This window comes from Plecotus auritus (assembly GCF_963455305.1).
Source record: "Plecotus auritus genome assembly, chromosome: 9".
Classification (NCBI taxonomy): Eukaryota; Metazoa; Chordata; class Mammalia; order Chiroptera; family Vespertilionidae; genus Plecotus; species Plecotus auritus.
In genome coordinates, this window is record NC_137783.1 from 23,210,851 (window position 1) to 23,227,129 (window position 16,279).

The following is a 16,279-nucleotide window of genomic DNA, read 5'->3' on the forward strand; positions in this document are numbered from 1 at the left end:
CTTGTGTAGATTGAAAAATGTAGTTGACTTTATGACTCTCACAGCAAATAGGATGCCTCACATTTAACAGATGTACCTGTAATCCCATTAGCCAGTGTAGTTTAAGATGGATGATGCGTTAATACCAAAGCCAAGTAACATGCTTAATTCTCTGCTCCTTTCTCTGTGTGCCTTTCCAGCAGAGCTCTCAATCCCGTTAACATAGATCGTGCACCAAGAATTCAGTTCAGGTTCTTGGCCGATGAGCATCAGCATCATCTATTAGCCAACAGGATGGAGATCACATCCTTAAATTCCCAGAAGAAGCCATCACTGTGCAAGGATGGGGAAGACTGTCAAGAAAATGGAATTCTACAGAAAGGTGTCCCCACCCCTGGGGATAAGGTGGAGTCCCGCCAGATCTCCAATGGGTACTCAGCGGTTCTGAGCCCCAGTGCAGGAGATGACACTCCGTACTCCATCCCAGCTGCTACCACCGCCCTAGTGGCTGAGGTTCACCAAGAGGAACGGGAGACCTGGGGCAAGAAGATGGATTTCCTCCTGTCGGTCATTGGCTATGCCGTGGACCTGGGCAACGTCTGGCGATTTCCCTACATATGTTACCAGAATGGAGGGGGTCAGTATCATGAGCCACGGGCAATCTTTTCTGTCTTGCTTAACCAATATGGGTCTGGGAACATGATTGCTTAGACATAGAAACTTATCTAAAAGATAAATCTCCAGACTAAGTCTGCATGTCTGAGGCTCTCTGGGCTGTGATGCTAGGTGAAATCTCCCAAACCTGACCTCAGCAGATCTTCAGCATCATCCACCACCATCAGTGCTCCCTTCTCATCCCTGCATTATCCAAGCTCCACTTCCACCCAGCGAGATGGGGGATCACCAGCTGTACTGTGCTGAGCTCCTTCACTCCTGATGGCAGATTCTGCTCAGAGTCCAGAGAGGGGAAATCTGTGGCAGGAAAAAATGGGTGGTAGCTCAAGGGTCCAGACACTCCTGGGCCTTTGGACCTGTGTGAGATCAGAGAAGGGTGTCAGCTCAGGTCCAGAGTCTTAAGTCACAGTCTAGGCATGATCCAGAGCTGAAGCCAGACAAACATGACATTAATACCAACCCCAAGCCATGCATGGATGTGTCTCGTGTCTCCAACAAAAGGGTTAGGTTTTTGAGGCCAGCGACTATTTCTTGTTCCTCCTTCTACCCCTAACACCTTCAGAGCAGTGAACTTGTAGATTATGAAAAATAGTAGGCATGATAAAAAAAATAGTGGGCATGGATATGGGAACCCCAAAGAGGGGAGTGAGTAGGTATGGGGCTGACATTGGACTTGCCATCATCATAGAAAAAGGACAGGAGATGGGACTCAAATCAGTCGACATTTATTTTGACAGGAGCTCTGGCAACAGATTTGGGAGGGCAGCTAAAATGAGGTTGCGGGAGCGGGGGGAGAGATTGGTGGCGGGGGGAGGGGCATAACTCATTTGTGTCCACCGCTTAACCCAGAACTGCCTGTCTTTGCTGCCTTTAAGGGCCATGGTCCATGCAGCTGCAAAAGCAGTTCCTGTTGAGGGGAGGGGAGCCCAGCACTCCCTGCCTGGGAGGAGCAGAACCTTATCTCCAGCTTGGGAGGACTCACCTTTAGCCTGAGTGTTACTTAAGGTGCCGGGTCATCAGTGCTACACTCATTCCCTACGGTGAAGTCAGGCAAGCAAAAACCCTTTGGACAAATGCCACCAAGAGAACACAGCACGGTTCTTATTCTCAATCCAGATGTCCCCAGATTGTAAGTTAGGTGGGACCTTTCTGAGTGACACTGACTTCAGGCTTCTTGGTTCAAAGCACTTAATGGGAGGGTAAGTTGTCAGGGAAAATCACAGCTCATCCACCCTTTGGGCTAAAACTCAGGCTGCAGGCGAGCAGCCTTAACTTGGCATTTCCACATTCTGCCTTGGCCATGCAAGACCAGCATCGCTACACATGCAGCAGCTCTGCCCTGTCTCAGTCTGTGACAAACTACCCTGTTCAGCCACATCTGGCAAAGTGGCTCGGGGTGGGGGGTGTTCTGGCTCAGTGGAATTAAAGGCAATAGCTCGCTATCGATAATCAATAGTGAACAAAGTTCTAATTCAGTGACTCGTAGATTATCGCACCTGTTTGTCACAGGCGATCTGATCCAAGGTTCCCAAACACTGATCCATGACTGGCTGCATCAGAATCCCCTGGGGAGCTTAAACATTTTTTGTGAGACCCATTCCTGGAGCTCCTGTGTCAGGAAGTCTGGGTAGATGTATGTTTTTAAGCCCACCCGTGAGTAGGATGGATGGCTGGGTTTGGGAACCTCAGCTCTCCTCAACCCAGTCATTTGATAGGGGAGCCGATACTCAGAGAGGAGATGTGGCCCCGGGACCTGCAGGCAGTTCGAAGTGGAACTGGTCCCAGTGCCTGTTCTGTTGACTCCCAAGCCCAGCTTTCTTTCCGTCTGCTCTCTGCCTCCTCCAAAACCTCACTTTCGCCGTGCAGCTATGTCTGCTGCTACTCCTGGCAAAGCCCCTGGCAAAGCACCAAGACCAGCGGAGCACAGTGCGGCGTCACTCAGCATAAGGGCCATGGTCCATGATGCTGAGCGTCAGATGGCTCTGTGGTTCCCGGTGTGGACCCTGGTGTGCAGATCAGTTGGGCCTTCCTGGGACAGATGAGGGCAGGGAGTAAAATTGTTTTTCATCTGTTTCAGGGGCGTTCCTTATCCCGTACACCATCATGGCCATTTTTGGGGGGATCCCACTCTTCTACATGGAGCTTGTGCTGGGCCAGTACCACCGAAATGGGTGCATTTCAGTATGGAGGAAAATCTGCCCGATTTTCAAAGGTAACGGAAAGGCTTGAGTGGGTGGGTTTTCTAAGAAGTGGTGATTTCCACCACTGGGCGGGAGCTGGGGACCTTCTGGAGTTAGGCCTTCGGGAATCCTGGGAGATAACTTGAGTACAATAATTAAGTTTTGACTGCTCAAGTGGTAGGAGACTATTAAAGGGAAACAGAATAAATGACCATCAAAAGTATATTGAATAGAAAAACTTAAAAGCATTAACAGCCACACACACACAATTTCTGAAACAAGTAACCTTGCTAATCCATATAAGTCATTTTACCACGGCCTCCCGGAGTCTTCGGGGAATGAAATGAGTGGCAGCCCCTCCCTGCCCCCACTGCAGTGCCCTTCACTGCCCTGTTTCCGTCTCCACTGTTGGGCTGCCTCTTACACTTGGCCTCCCTCACCCTCTGTGCCAGGGATTGGTTACACCACCTGCATCATTGCCCTGTACACCGCCTTCTACTACAACACCATCATGGCCTGGGCACTCTACTACCTCATCTCCTCCTTCACCGCCCAGCTGCCCTGGACCAACTGCAAGAACTCCTGGAACACTGGCAACTGCACCAACTACTTCTCGGAGGACAACATCACCTGGACACTCCACTCCACGTCCCCTGCAGAGGAATTTTACACGTAAGTGCCTGTAAGTGAGGGGGTGGTCTGTTGAGGGCAGGCCACACCCCTAGGCTGGATCTGGAGTTGAGGGACTCTACCTTGAGTGCTCCATAACCTCGCTATCTGTGCCATCTGGTCCTTTCCTATGTGCCACGCCAGGCAGCTCTAACATGCCCAGGACGATCCCTACCGTCACATTCCAAAATTCCTCCCCTGCTCCAGACCTCCCTTCTTCCTGGACCCTCCTCTCAGCTGGTATCACGGAAGCCAAGCCTCTGACCACTTCAGTAGTTTGAATATAGTCACATAGTGTCTAGTTTCGTGTGTCCACTTCCTAAGTGGGATCTCCCCTTTGGCAGAGGATACCCGGAGTAGGGAGTATCTTTAATGCTGCCTTTTGGCGATGGCAGCCCAAAGAGAGTGCTCGTTTGGGGTGGGGAAGGGGCCTTCTACCCACACATACAAATCCTCATGGCCCTGAAGCCAGTCATGTTGGTCACGTCTCCTGGTTGGTCAGGCCTGAGCCGGGCAAGGAGCAACCTGAAGACTGCCTTGGGGCTGAGCGTTCCCCAGGGTTGGTCGGCTGAACGTGTTGTCTCTCCTTCAGTCTGGGCAGAGCCAATCCCAGCTCTTGCTGAGGCTTAGTGACCACTTGGTGCTTGCAGTGCCGTGTCCATTCCTTCTCTTGGCACCTCTTGCAGGTGTCACCAGCTGTGTGCTCAGGTCACTGCTCGCACCATCTCCTGGGCCTTTCTGTCTCTTTCACTCCAGGCGCCACATCCTGCAGATCCACCGGTCTACGGGACTCCAGGACCTGGGCAGCATCAGCTGGCAGCTGGTCCTCTGCATCATGCTGATCTTCGCTGTTATCTACTTTAGCATCTGGAAAGGTGTCAAAACATCTGGCAAGGTGAGGAAACTCTGACGGCTGATCCAGGCCTGCCAAGCGGCCCCAGAAGCTCTCACATTCAGAACTCGGTAGCCCGGACAGCCACAGACAGGGGACATTTCCTTCTACACCAGACATCTCCCATGATGCTCAATCTCTCTCCACCAAATCTATTAGAAAGTTCTAGAAATGGGCCAATCCCAAGAACGATTACATGATTTCTAAAAAATTTCTTTAACCCCCTGTTAATGTCACAATTAATAATAGTGGCAATAACTTATTGAAACCCCTCGTGGACCATGTCCAGTGCTTTACACACACTGGCTATTGATTGTTTCCTGCTAGATAGCTCACCCACTTACAGGTGGGGAGTGCGTTTGGAGGTAGTTAGTACCAGCAAGTGGTGGATCAGATCCCTGGCTGATTCCAAAAGCTGTGATCTTTCTGCCACACCACCCTGCCTCCTAAAATTACAGGGAAAAAGGAAAAGAAAGAAAGGTAGACCTCCTTTCTTCGGGGTTTTTAAGAATAAAAGACACCAACAGCCATGTGTCTCCTTCCTCACAGGTGGTGTGGGTGACAGCCACCTTCCCTTACATCGTCCTTTTGGTCCTGCTGGTGAGGGGGGCCACCCTCCCCGGAGCCTGGAGGGGTGTTCTCTTCTACTTGAAACCGAACTGGCAGAAACTCCTGGAGACAGAGGTAAGATGATGAGGAAACAGTGTGCACTTATTTGTCATTTTACTAAGTGAAGCTAGTCCTCCAAATAGGATAGTAGCAACAAGTAAAATGTGGGTTCAATGGCAAGTTTGCAATGATGCTTGAAATCAGAAATACAAGTACTAAATGAATTTACATACAACCCAAGAGATATGGCCTTGTGTTAGGACACCAGCCGGAAGTCCGATGATGAGCTCTTCTATTAAAAGTGTCAGGATATCACTGTGGCAGTCTTATAACCTACAGTTGAGGGCCCTGGATTGGCTTATGCCTACGTGATAAGAAGAGAAATCGCATTTGTTTGCATCTGAGATGTGGCCATCCCTGGAACGAGCCTTGAGAGCTGCTTCTTTGTGTCGGCACACAGCCACGCGGAGGCCCGAGGGTGCTGGCCCTGCTGGCACCCAGTGTTGGCCCAGGTCTCAGCCCTTACCCTACCTCTGCTGTGTTCCAGGTGTGGGTAGCTGCTGCCTCTCAAATCTTCTTCTCTCTTGGTCCTGGCTTTGGGGTCCTACTGGCTTTTGCTAGCTACAACAAATTCAGCAACAACTGCTATCAGTGAGTATCAAGGGCCTCCAAGCAAAGATGAAAAGTGGGATGGGTATAAGTCAGCTGGTCGGGAGGAAGGTGATTGAACCAATGGCCTCCAACCTGGCTGGGGCCATGCTGAGACTCTGACCCTCAGAGGTGCCACAGGTCCCTGACCAATTCACCCAGGCCACTCAGGGGTTGAGAGAGGCCTCAGGCCACTTCCACTTTGTGAGAGTCTCTGTATACTAAAACATTAATTCAGAAATTCTAAAGCAGGTTTACAAAAATTACAACAGACACTAAATGTTTATATTGACTTATTGTATTTAACAACACAATTATAATGTGATAATTTTTTTTATGTATACAGGTTGTCCCCCCAAAAATGTATACATACTTTGAATAATTATTAATTCCAATCAGTTAAATCTGAAAAGAAAAAAAAACATTAATTGAGCTATCAACAATGTATGTGTATACATTTTTGGGGACAACCTATATATATACACAAAAAGTATGATTGAACTATGTTGACCAATGCAAAATGCCATAATTTTTGTGGCAAATCTTAGTTCAGAAATGTTGACAAAACAGAGAGCATTGCACCAATTATGATTTAAATATCGCTCATCATCTTTGGAGTGGGCTTTGTTTCAATGTTCTATCACAGATGGCAAGGTGCAGCAATCAAATTATGCTATTCATAAGATAATTACAGAACTTCTTTTTGTGTGTGTGTTTTTCTAAATGAATTTACATACAACCCAAGAGATATGGCCTTGTGTTAGGACACCAGCTGGAAGTCCGATGATGAGCTCTTCTATTAAAAGTGTCAGGATATCACTGTGGCAGTCTTATAACCTCATTTGCCCATAGTGTCAAAAGTCTAAATCTGAAGACTTAACAAATGTGAGGCCAAGGTCCCCTTCTGGCTTCCACTCCAGCCCAGGCCCCACTTCAGAGCAGCTGTGTTTGAAACTGAGAGGTGGGTGCTGTGCTGGTTCACAAGAGGACAGAAACCCACCCCTAACCTGCGGTCCTCCCCGCCATGGGAGCCCACAATGGCAGCTTGTGCTTCGAGGCTGATCCAAGCAGTCTGGGAGGCCAGGCGCTGGGAGGAGGGGAGGGGACACCAGGTCAGGCTTGAAGTCCCTGTGAGCTCAGCCTGCTCACCCTTGCCCCAGCTGGAGGCAGACGCTCCTCAGACTCCTGATTTGGAAATGTCTCAGCCCCCTTGGGTTTTCTGCTCCAGAGATGCCCTGGTGACGAGTGCAGTGAACTGCATGACCAGCTTGCTCTCGGGGTTTGTCATTTTCACGGTGCTTGGATATATGGCTGAGATGAGGAAGGAAGATGTGTCCGAGGTGGCCAAGGATGCGGGTAGGACCTTTCTTCTGTTTAGCTCCCTTACTCCCAATGAATTGCTTTGCTGCTCGCTGGATCTGTTCAGTATCTAACTTTTGAGTGATTTCTAAATGTTTCTTTTAAAAATTTCAAAGATTTTAGAGAAATGTAATGCCTTGGAGAGCTCAACCCTTTCCAGGCCATGGTAGGAATGGGGCGGCTCCCTTGTACCCAGTACCGGGGCCTGGACTACACTGTGGGCTTCTCCTCTCTCCCCTCTGTTTCAGGCCCCACTCTTCTCTTCATCGCATATGCAGAAGCTATTGCCAACATGCCGGCATCCACGTTCTTTGCCATCATCTTCTTCTTGATGTTAATCACACTAGGCTTGGATAGCACAGTGAGTGAATGGGGAGGGAAATCTGGCTCTGGGGAGGCAGAAGAGGAGGAGGGAAAGGAGGGGAGGAGGAAGGGGAGGGGAAGGAGGAAGTTGTACCCATTCCCTCCCATCCTGGCCTGCCTCCCGCCCCCAGGGGCTCCCCCAGCCCATTGTTCACTCCTCATAAACTGCGCTTATCATCCTCCAATATCCTAGAGAGTCATTAATGGGGCGACTGTGTGTATGTACACAAGCACAGGCCAAGGGCTAGCATATGTAAACTGTTATTACTGTCCACTCTCCCTTGAGCAGAGGGCAGCAGCTAAAGGCCAGGGCAAGGTCCCTCTGTGTCTCAGTGCCTTGCCACCCAACATTCAGCTTGACGCTATGCACTTGGTGTAGAATGAGTCTTGGCTTTGAGTTGGCTTTTCTGGTGCAACTAAAGCCTCCCCAAGAGACCTCACATAAAAAGTTCTGTCCATATGCTATATTTTCTTTGCTTCATGTTCCTTGGGATGGGTTCTAAATGACAGTGTAGACAGAAAAAAATATATTTCCAGTGAGGGCTGGAGAATAGGGGGAGCTGGTCATGATCAGCTTGACTGGTCACGCAGCAGTCTTAATCCCTCTTTCCTGTTCGCGCTCCTAGAAGGTAACAGATTTGTCCCAAAGCCTCCCTGTGACCATTTGTGTGTGTCTCTCAGTTTGCAGGCTTGGAGGCAGTGGTCACAGGTGTGCTGGATGAGTTTCCCCACATCTGGTCCAAGCGCCGGGAGTTGTTTGTGCTTGGTGTGGTCATTACCTGCTTCTTTGGGTCCCTGGTCACCCTGACCTTTGTGAGTACCACGACCCTCAGCCTTTGAGTCAGCCTCCCCGGAGGCAAGAGAACATGACATGAAGCCGTTCCTTTCCTTCCATCCCACATGGTGCCCTGGCTTTGGGGCCAAAAGAAGGGCTTATAAAAGGTTGTGGCTGCTTATAAAAAAAAAAGCTTGCCATCAAGGATAAAAAGAAAAGTTGGTTCTGGTGGCACCTGTTTGTAGAATCTGTGCTAGTTATCCAGAGGCTCTTCACATTTTACAGAAGATCCAACTAGATTTCAGGGTTGGCAGGAAATCTGGAGAAAAACTAAGAGTTGCTTTTCCAGTTTATTTTCAGTCCTTAGAGCTGCTTTCATGGCAATAGTGCCCTCATGTCTTGATATGTGGAACATCTGGAGGCTGGTAATGTCACCTTGTCTCCTCCAGAGAATTCATAATGGTTAAGAAATTAGACCCTCTCCAGTATTTGTTTGTTTGTTTGTTGCTAGATGAAGCAAATACTGTAAAACGGGCATTAGATAGTACCCACAGGCATCCCGGGCTTGTGTCCTGACTCAAGGCAGATTTTGCAGATATGCATCTTCAAGCCATGACTCCAATGTCTGTGGAGCTTCAGCGGATGGTGACATCCTGAGCCGGACCCAAGGGATTTGTGATTTAGGACAGAAGGCAGAAGTGTGACCAATGTGCTGGGTGGGTCTGGTATTGTGGACTCTCTCAGATTCAGTCTTTAGGGACCGGGATTCTCCAAGGTAGAGTACACAGTAGGTGTTTGGTAAATTGAAGAAAGTTTATCAAGGCCCTTTTGAGTTAGTCTCTTAGAACTTAGTGGGGAGAGGAGACAAGAAGAGAGTGCTCCCTAGGGAGGAAGAGGTGTCTGATGGGGTGAAATCTGGCCCACCCTGAGAAGGCCAGTCTGAGAGATACTTATATTAGGTCCAAGGTGGCATTTTCAGAATTATCCTTAGTTAGAAAGCTTCTTTTGGCCCCTATGGTAAAGAGGAGGCAATGCCTCAGAGGGCCCCTAACCAGGGTCCCGATCTCCTTTCCAGGGCGGGGCCTACGTGGTGAAGCTGCTGGAGGAGTATGCCACGGGGCCCGCAGTGCTCACTGTTGCCCTGTTGGAAGCCATTGCTGTGTATTGGTTCTACGGTAAGATGCTTCCTTCTACCCGCCACTGTCCTTTCTACATCAGCCTGAAGCCCCCAGAATAGAGAAGGGCTGATTTCACTGAAGGGCAGGGCAGGGTGCAAGATGTCACCTCCTGCCTGTAAGATAAGCTCAGTTGAGCGTCTTCTTCTGAAACAGGTCACCATCTCCTCCACACTCTCTACAGCAGGTTGCTCATATCCTTGGGAGGACATTTTTTCCTTTCTGGGTTTAAATGTCTACCCAGTGAAGACAGGCTAAAGCGGTTCCCTAATAGCTCACCCACAGTGGATGCTTGAGATCCTGGCTGGCTCTAAGAGTTGGACCCAACACAAGGAACTAGCACACAGTGAATGCATTTGGCAGAGTGGACTGTTGTACAGAGTGGCCCTCAATTTAAATTTTGCAAGAGCTCCCTCCAAGCCCTGAGGGAGAGTTTAGGAGCTTAGTTTCTAGGGAAGAGGCAAGAATGTTCCTGTTTGGATTGTCTACAAAAAAAAAAAAAAAAAACAAAAACCTGGTCCTGGGGTGGAATCTGATAAGGATGAAACCAACAAGAGCAGAGATAGTGAGCTGACACAGGTCCATTGGCAGGAGTCCCAAGAGCCTCTGGGTGGGGTGGGGAGGGCACTGGCAATTGAAGTGAATAAAGACAGCCAGGTTCAGAGATGCCTGTCTTCATCTTTGAAATCAAGAAGTGATTACTTCATTCTGAAATATAGTCATTTTCCTAGTTCCTCTGATAGTAAATCAGCATTAGCCTATTTGTCATTCTACATAGTATGAGAAAGGGATCCCCATATTTTGAGTTGCATATGAGTTCAGTTTTTTAAAAGAAGTCCTCCCCACCTCCTCAGTAGTTCAGACAACTAAGTGTGTGCATCACTATAGGTCTGCCTGAAGTATTGCTGGGTGCTCCAGGGAAGTAAACACAGAGCTACCTTCCTTCCCCGTCTCAATTTCTCACCAGTCAGAGTCTCACTTCTACTTCCATGCCAGTTACCTTTATAGAGGATCCTTGGTTGTGACCTGGCACGTGAATGGACCGTGGTGTGGTTAAAATGTTCTCTTGGAAGTTTCCACTACATGGTTAACATGGTCAAAGTCAGTCTCTATTGAGCAGGCTCATCATTCCTAGGCAAAATTTAACTTGCTTTTATACAGTAACAATAAAATAAAATATATGCTGAGATCTTAGAAAAGCAGTGTGGGCGCCGAGAGGGGCCTTTAGGTTTCTCCCCGCATGTCCACCTACTCTCCCACTCTGTGTTGCTTGCTGTGAAATGAAGTTCTGTGACAAGTCCCCCTGTCCCACTTTTCCTCCCATGAGAAATTTCAGAGCTGCTGCTTCTCTGAGAATCAAGGGATCAGACAGTCCATGTCCTCTCCCTGTCGATCAATCTCTCTCTCTTTTGGATGACTGTAGGCATCACTCAGTTCTGCAGCGATGTGAAGGAAATGCTGGGCTTCAGCCCTGGGTGGTTTTGGAGGATCTGCTGGGTGGCCATCAGCCCTCTGTTTCTCCTGGTGAGTTATCATTTTCCTCCTCCTTCTGGCCCTGGAGAAAGATCCACATAAACACTTACAAAAAATAAATTTTTTTGAAGTGTAACATATACACAGAAAAGGGTACAAATCCTAAGTGTACGTCTCAATGAAATTTTATAAATTGAGCACACTTTTGTAGCCAAGACCATACCAAGGAACAAAAACAGGGCCAGCACTTCAGAAGCCCCTCCTGTGTCCCCTCCCAGTTGCTGTGACCCCCAGGGTTAACCACTCTTCTGACACCACAGAATCATCTGGGCCTCAGTCACCTTATTGCTTCACTCCCCCGTTCACTGGTGATGATAAATAACATTTCTTGAACATTAAGGACCAGGCCTTAGTGCAAAACTTACACCCATTGCTCTTTTAATCCTCAGAATAATTCTATGAAGTAGTGTAGTTCTAATACCCTGTTGTACATTTAAGGAAAATGAGGCTTAGAGACGTTAAGTAAAGGATCCAAAATTACATGACAAGTAAGAGCTGCTCAAGACAGGGGAAGAATTTATTGTGGCACTCCTCAGGCCCTGGGAAGGGTTCCAGTAATATTGTGACCATTTTTTAAAATATATGTATCTCAGAGAGGAAGGGAGAGGGAGAGAGAGATAGAAACATCCATGAGGAGAATCATGGATTGGCTGCTTCCTGCATGCCCCCTGCTGGGGATCGAGCCGAAACCCAGGCATGTGCCCTGACTGGGAATCAAACCATGACCTCCTGGTTCATAGGTTGTTGCTCAAGCACTGAGCCACACTGGCCGGGCAACCACACAAATAATTTGCATTACTGTCTTCTTTATGACTATAAAATAATTAAATCAAGAGCAATAATGATTTCAGCATAGTGGATACTAGGTAAAAACTGATATTTATGCCATGGGTTTCTCTAAAAACCAAACTGAAATAAGAAAACTCGGAACCTGAGTGTTGGAAGCATGACATGGAGTTTTTCTTGGTCAAAATTTTCACTGAATTTTCAAGTAAAGAGTGTATTAAGCTGCATTTTCCTTCCATTATTCCTTCCATTATGAGGGCCTATGGCAGGCAGTCATTCATTGTTGAGACGCCGCAGGGCGCAGCCAGCCTTGTTGAAACCCCAGGCTTAATGCAGAAAGCAGAGAGTCCCAGACAGGAGAGAGGAGGAACACAGACCCAGGAGTCCAAATCCTCTTCAGGTCGTAAGAACCTTATTATCACCCCTGGACATGGGTACCTTCCATCTGACCAAAACCAATCACAGCCGAGGAATGCAGGAGGAAATGAAAGCAAAGCAAAGAGGAATAGGAAGCCCGAAGCCTGGCAGGGGCCTTGGAGGGGCTGTCCAGCTTATTGCTCCACCCTCTGATTAGAGGGGCCCAAATACTTCTGATGGATGCCTGTCTCTTCCCCTTTGCCCTGAATGGGGAGCTGTAATTCCCTTAAATAACATTCTGAGGCCTTGGCATCCCCACCGTGGAGGCTGAGGTGGGGGGTGGCGGGGGGAATCAAGATAAGCACCTGGCTGTTTTATTTCCGCAGAAAATTAGGCACAGAAATCAATGAATTTTGTGTATGAGAGTTCAATCTAAGATATATCATATTTGGGGAATTTCCCGAAAGTATCTTAACTTTACACTTGGTGTTCGTAGTATCAGAACTATCTCTAGCTGCACAGATGTTATTTTTAATGTTTCTTGAAATTTCTGTTTTAGTTTGTCATTTGCAGTTTTTTGATGAGCCCGCCACAGTTACGACTTTTCCAGTATGATTATCCTCACTGGAGTATCATCCTGGGTTACTGCATAGGAACCTCGTCTTTCATCTGCATCCCCATATATATGACTTACCGGCTCATCATCACTCCAGGGACACTGAAGGAGGTGTGTGCGTGTGTGCGTGTGTGTGTGTGTGTGTGTGTGTGTGTGTGTGTGTGTATTCAGACTGGTAACTGAGGAGAAAAGGGTTCGCATGTTATGCTCTGTTCACAGGAGGTAAGTCACCCACATACATGCAGACCTCTGATGGCTGCCACTGTCAGGCATTCCCCATAAACCTCAAATACAACAGCAAAAGAGCAAGCTGGACACTCGAGAGCACCACAGTGCACAGTGTGGGGTATGAGTAGCATCCTAAACTTACCAGATAACTACTTTGCCTCCTGCTTGCCATTGGCCTAGACATCAAATTGGTGGTGTCTGGGGCAATATACACATTTTGATTTAAGTGGAGCTTATGGTGGGAAATGTCCATGGCCATTTTTCTAACAGCAATGTAACAAGGGCTATTTTGAAAACCATCACTAAGTAAGGATGTTGCAATAACATCACAGTTTTAGCTTAAGCCATTGGAGTTTTAAAAAGTTGCCATTATAGCAAGGTTCATTTCTTTAATTAATAATGGGCTGTAAAATTTTTAATAACAGAACCTGACAATTTGTATAAGATCGTATCTTTTTCCAAGCATCTTCATGTAAATTATCCCATTTTGTCATCAAAATACCTTGTGAGGCGGGTGGGCAAGTATTATTAGGAGACAAAGATACAGAGGCTAAGAATAATTCTGCTCAAAATTTCCTTACTTCGGTGACTTGTCCGAGGACACACAGTACAGGGAGGCTCAGAGTCCAGGCCTTCTGATTCCTGGGCCAACGCCCTTTCACTTTAGGTGCAGTTTCTCGTGCCCTCAGTTTGCCATTAAGAGTTTGCTAAATGTAGACATTGGTGCTAGAGGTTAGGGAGAGATGAGGTGCCATTTTTCATCCAGTGTTGCTCAAGTTGGTAGTCTAGGTCACCTACGAGTCTGTGGGTGGATGCTTTCGCAGGGGATAAGCTCAAAGGGGAAGAGTGGTACTTGGGGAAAGCTAGGAGGGATAGTACTCTATAATGAATTGAGTACTGAGATGGGATGGTCCGTGGGCTCTTAGAGAGCAATACACTCATCTTCCTAAAACATTTTAAAAGAAACAGCAAGCAAGAGAACACGAGGCAATTAAACATCAGCTCTTCTTGAGAACTGAGTTCATTTATTTTTACAAACAGGAAAACTGAATTCTAGGTGAACAGAACTCTGCAAGGAATTACTAAATTCCTGCACCCAAACCCGTCCTGTCACCACCTCATTTCTCCCAAAGGGCCTTGGGCTCTGGTGTTGCTTGAAATACATGCTCAGACCTACCTAGGGTCACTACATTTGTTTCTTCAGGTTGTCCTTTATGGCAGTCATGATGGCCCACTGGTTCTATTGACTCAAACCCAGAGGCCAAGGTCACGGTTGGGAACTCAGGTTAATAAGTGTCAGTATCCTTTGGTCACAGACTGCACCTAGAATATTTGTCATCTTTCTTGCAAATCCTGCCCTCCCCCAGCCCCGTTGGTCATAAGGAAATGCCACCCAAAAGTATATAATTAACAGAGCTCAGATCCATTAATAATAAAGGTGAGGCTGATTGTAGGGCTATTAGTAATAGATGAAGGCAAATTGCCATAGGTCACCATACAGGGAATGGTGGGTTATCAGTAAATATCATGATACAGTCCTGACCAGTTTGGCCCAGTGGATAGAGCGTCGGCCTGCGGACTGAAAGGTCCCAGGTTCAATTCCGGTCAAGGGCATGTACCTTGGTTTCGGGCACATGCCCAGTAGTAGGTGTGCAGGAGGCAGCTGATCGATGTTTCTCTCTCATCGATGTTTCTAACTCTCTATCCCTCTCCCTTCCTCTCTGTAAAAAAAAAATCAATAAAATATATTTAAAAAAATATCATGATACAGCCAATCAAGGAGGACTGGGAGGGACAAGACCTAATCAGCTATAGCAAGTTATGCACCTTCTCTGAGCCTGAGTTTCTTCATCCTTAAAATGTGCTCATTGGGCTGGATTAACATTGGCCAAATGTTAGTGTATTTTAAGGAGCAGTAGTCCCATGGGATATCAATAGGCCTGATGCTTGGGGAAAAGATTTAGTTTCAAAAGTTTTGGCAAATGCTGGATTAAGGCAAGTGAAATAGGTTTCTTTATTGCCGGACTTCGCAAAAGCCTTAACATGCTGCATGTTCGGCCTCAGAGGGATAACGCATGCCATGTTTTTTTTCCCCAGAATACCAAGGGACTATAATTCTTCATGAATACCACACTCAATGGTCTGTAACATTTTATCTGTGAGGGAGGGAGACTTCATATGAAATTTTGGTATGGGTAAAAAAAAAAAAATGACTAAGAGAAAGGTAAATTGTTTAACTCGTTTGGGTCCTAGCCATACATAAGGTTGGAGTTTGTGGAGGGAGCCACCAACTTGCTCACCTATAATTTGGAAGGTATCACATGCACCTGCAGCCTGCAAGTCTCAAGGTTGGAAAATCAGCTTGATTAGGTCATTGACAGAAGCCCCTCCCTAGTGACTTACACAATGATGCTGGTCCCTCATAAGTAAGCGTCCAACAGCGATCCATTGCTTAGATTACCACCTTGCAGAAGGCCAGGATCCAGCACTCACTCTTCTCCCCAAGCCCTGTGTGGCCACAGGAAACCGCCTCCTTCCAGAAAAAAAAAAAAAAGATTCATTTTCCCAGGTTGTCAAAGGCATGTTATAAGCCTGCAGAGGTTCTATTGAAGGCTTATCATTTTCTCCCATTAGTGATATAATGACTTTCATAATTAGTTTACAGATGCTTACAGTTCCTGAATATTCCATTTTAATTCCTACCTGAGAATGAATAAATTGGAAATTCCTTTCTTAAGGAAAGTCAAAGAGACTATTCCAATTTACTATTAAATGCCGTTAAATGCCATTCAAACTCTGTTTTAATATTAATGTTGAAATATTTTTTCAGTACTGTTAAGTTACAAGAATGTTTGTAACATCGTATTTTCTTTCCAACAGCGTATGATTAAAAGTATCACTCCAGAAAAACCAACAGAAACTCCCTGTGGGGACATCTGCTTGAATGCCACATAAAACGCTTCAATGAGAGGAAAGTAGCTTCCCAGCAACCTCTTCCCCCAGTTCTGACAAGTCGCACCTCATCTTCTCCCTCTAAGTAAATGAGTTTCGAGCTAAACCTGACAATGGAAGTGCCTTCTTCATAGAGACACAGCCCCAAAAGACTGTGGTGCCAGACTCTTACGGCCTTGTTGCTGTGAAGTCTCCTCAGCAGATTACCATGTTAGACTCTGTGATGCAGCTGAACTGGACTATCTTGGATGCATGAGGGTGTATATGGAGGATGGAAACCACCATATACCAGTTAGGATTAGGTCTAGAATCAAATCTGTGAATGTCTCCTGTATCATTTCTTGTTATGATCATTAGTATTGTGGAGGGATAGTAAGAAGCTAGGGAAATTCCTTGACAAGTGGAATAAGGGAAACTGAGACAATTAAGCAAGGCCAAACAATTTGAGCAATTTACAGCCAGCTAGTGAATCACAAGGTTTTA

The 16,279-nt window shown here is 46.9% G+C and overlaps 1 protein-coding gene across 1 annotated transcript; it reads left to right on the forward strand.

The window, feature by feature from the left end:
• Positions 1-273: 273 nt before the first annotated feature.
• Positions 274-15,799, forward strand: LOC308257798 (sodium-dependent serotonin transporter-like; the record flags this gene model as incomplete). Its single annotated transcript, XM_080687866.1, has 13 exons — positions 274-616; positions 2,732-2,866; positions 3,287-3,506; positions 4,260-4,398; positions 4,945-5,079; positions 5,552-5,655; positions 6,881-7,008; positions 7,260-7,372; positions 8,056-8,187; positions 9,225-9,324; positions 10,748-10,848; positions 12,560-12,727; positions 15,725-15,799. The coding sequence occupies 13 exons, from the start codon at positions 274-276 to the stop codon at positions 15,797-15,799; spliced, it is 1,893 nt and encodes a 630-aa protein (XP_080543992.1).
• Between the last annotated feature and the right edge of the window lie 480 nt (positions 15,800-16,279).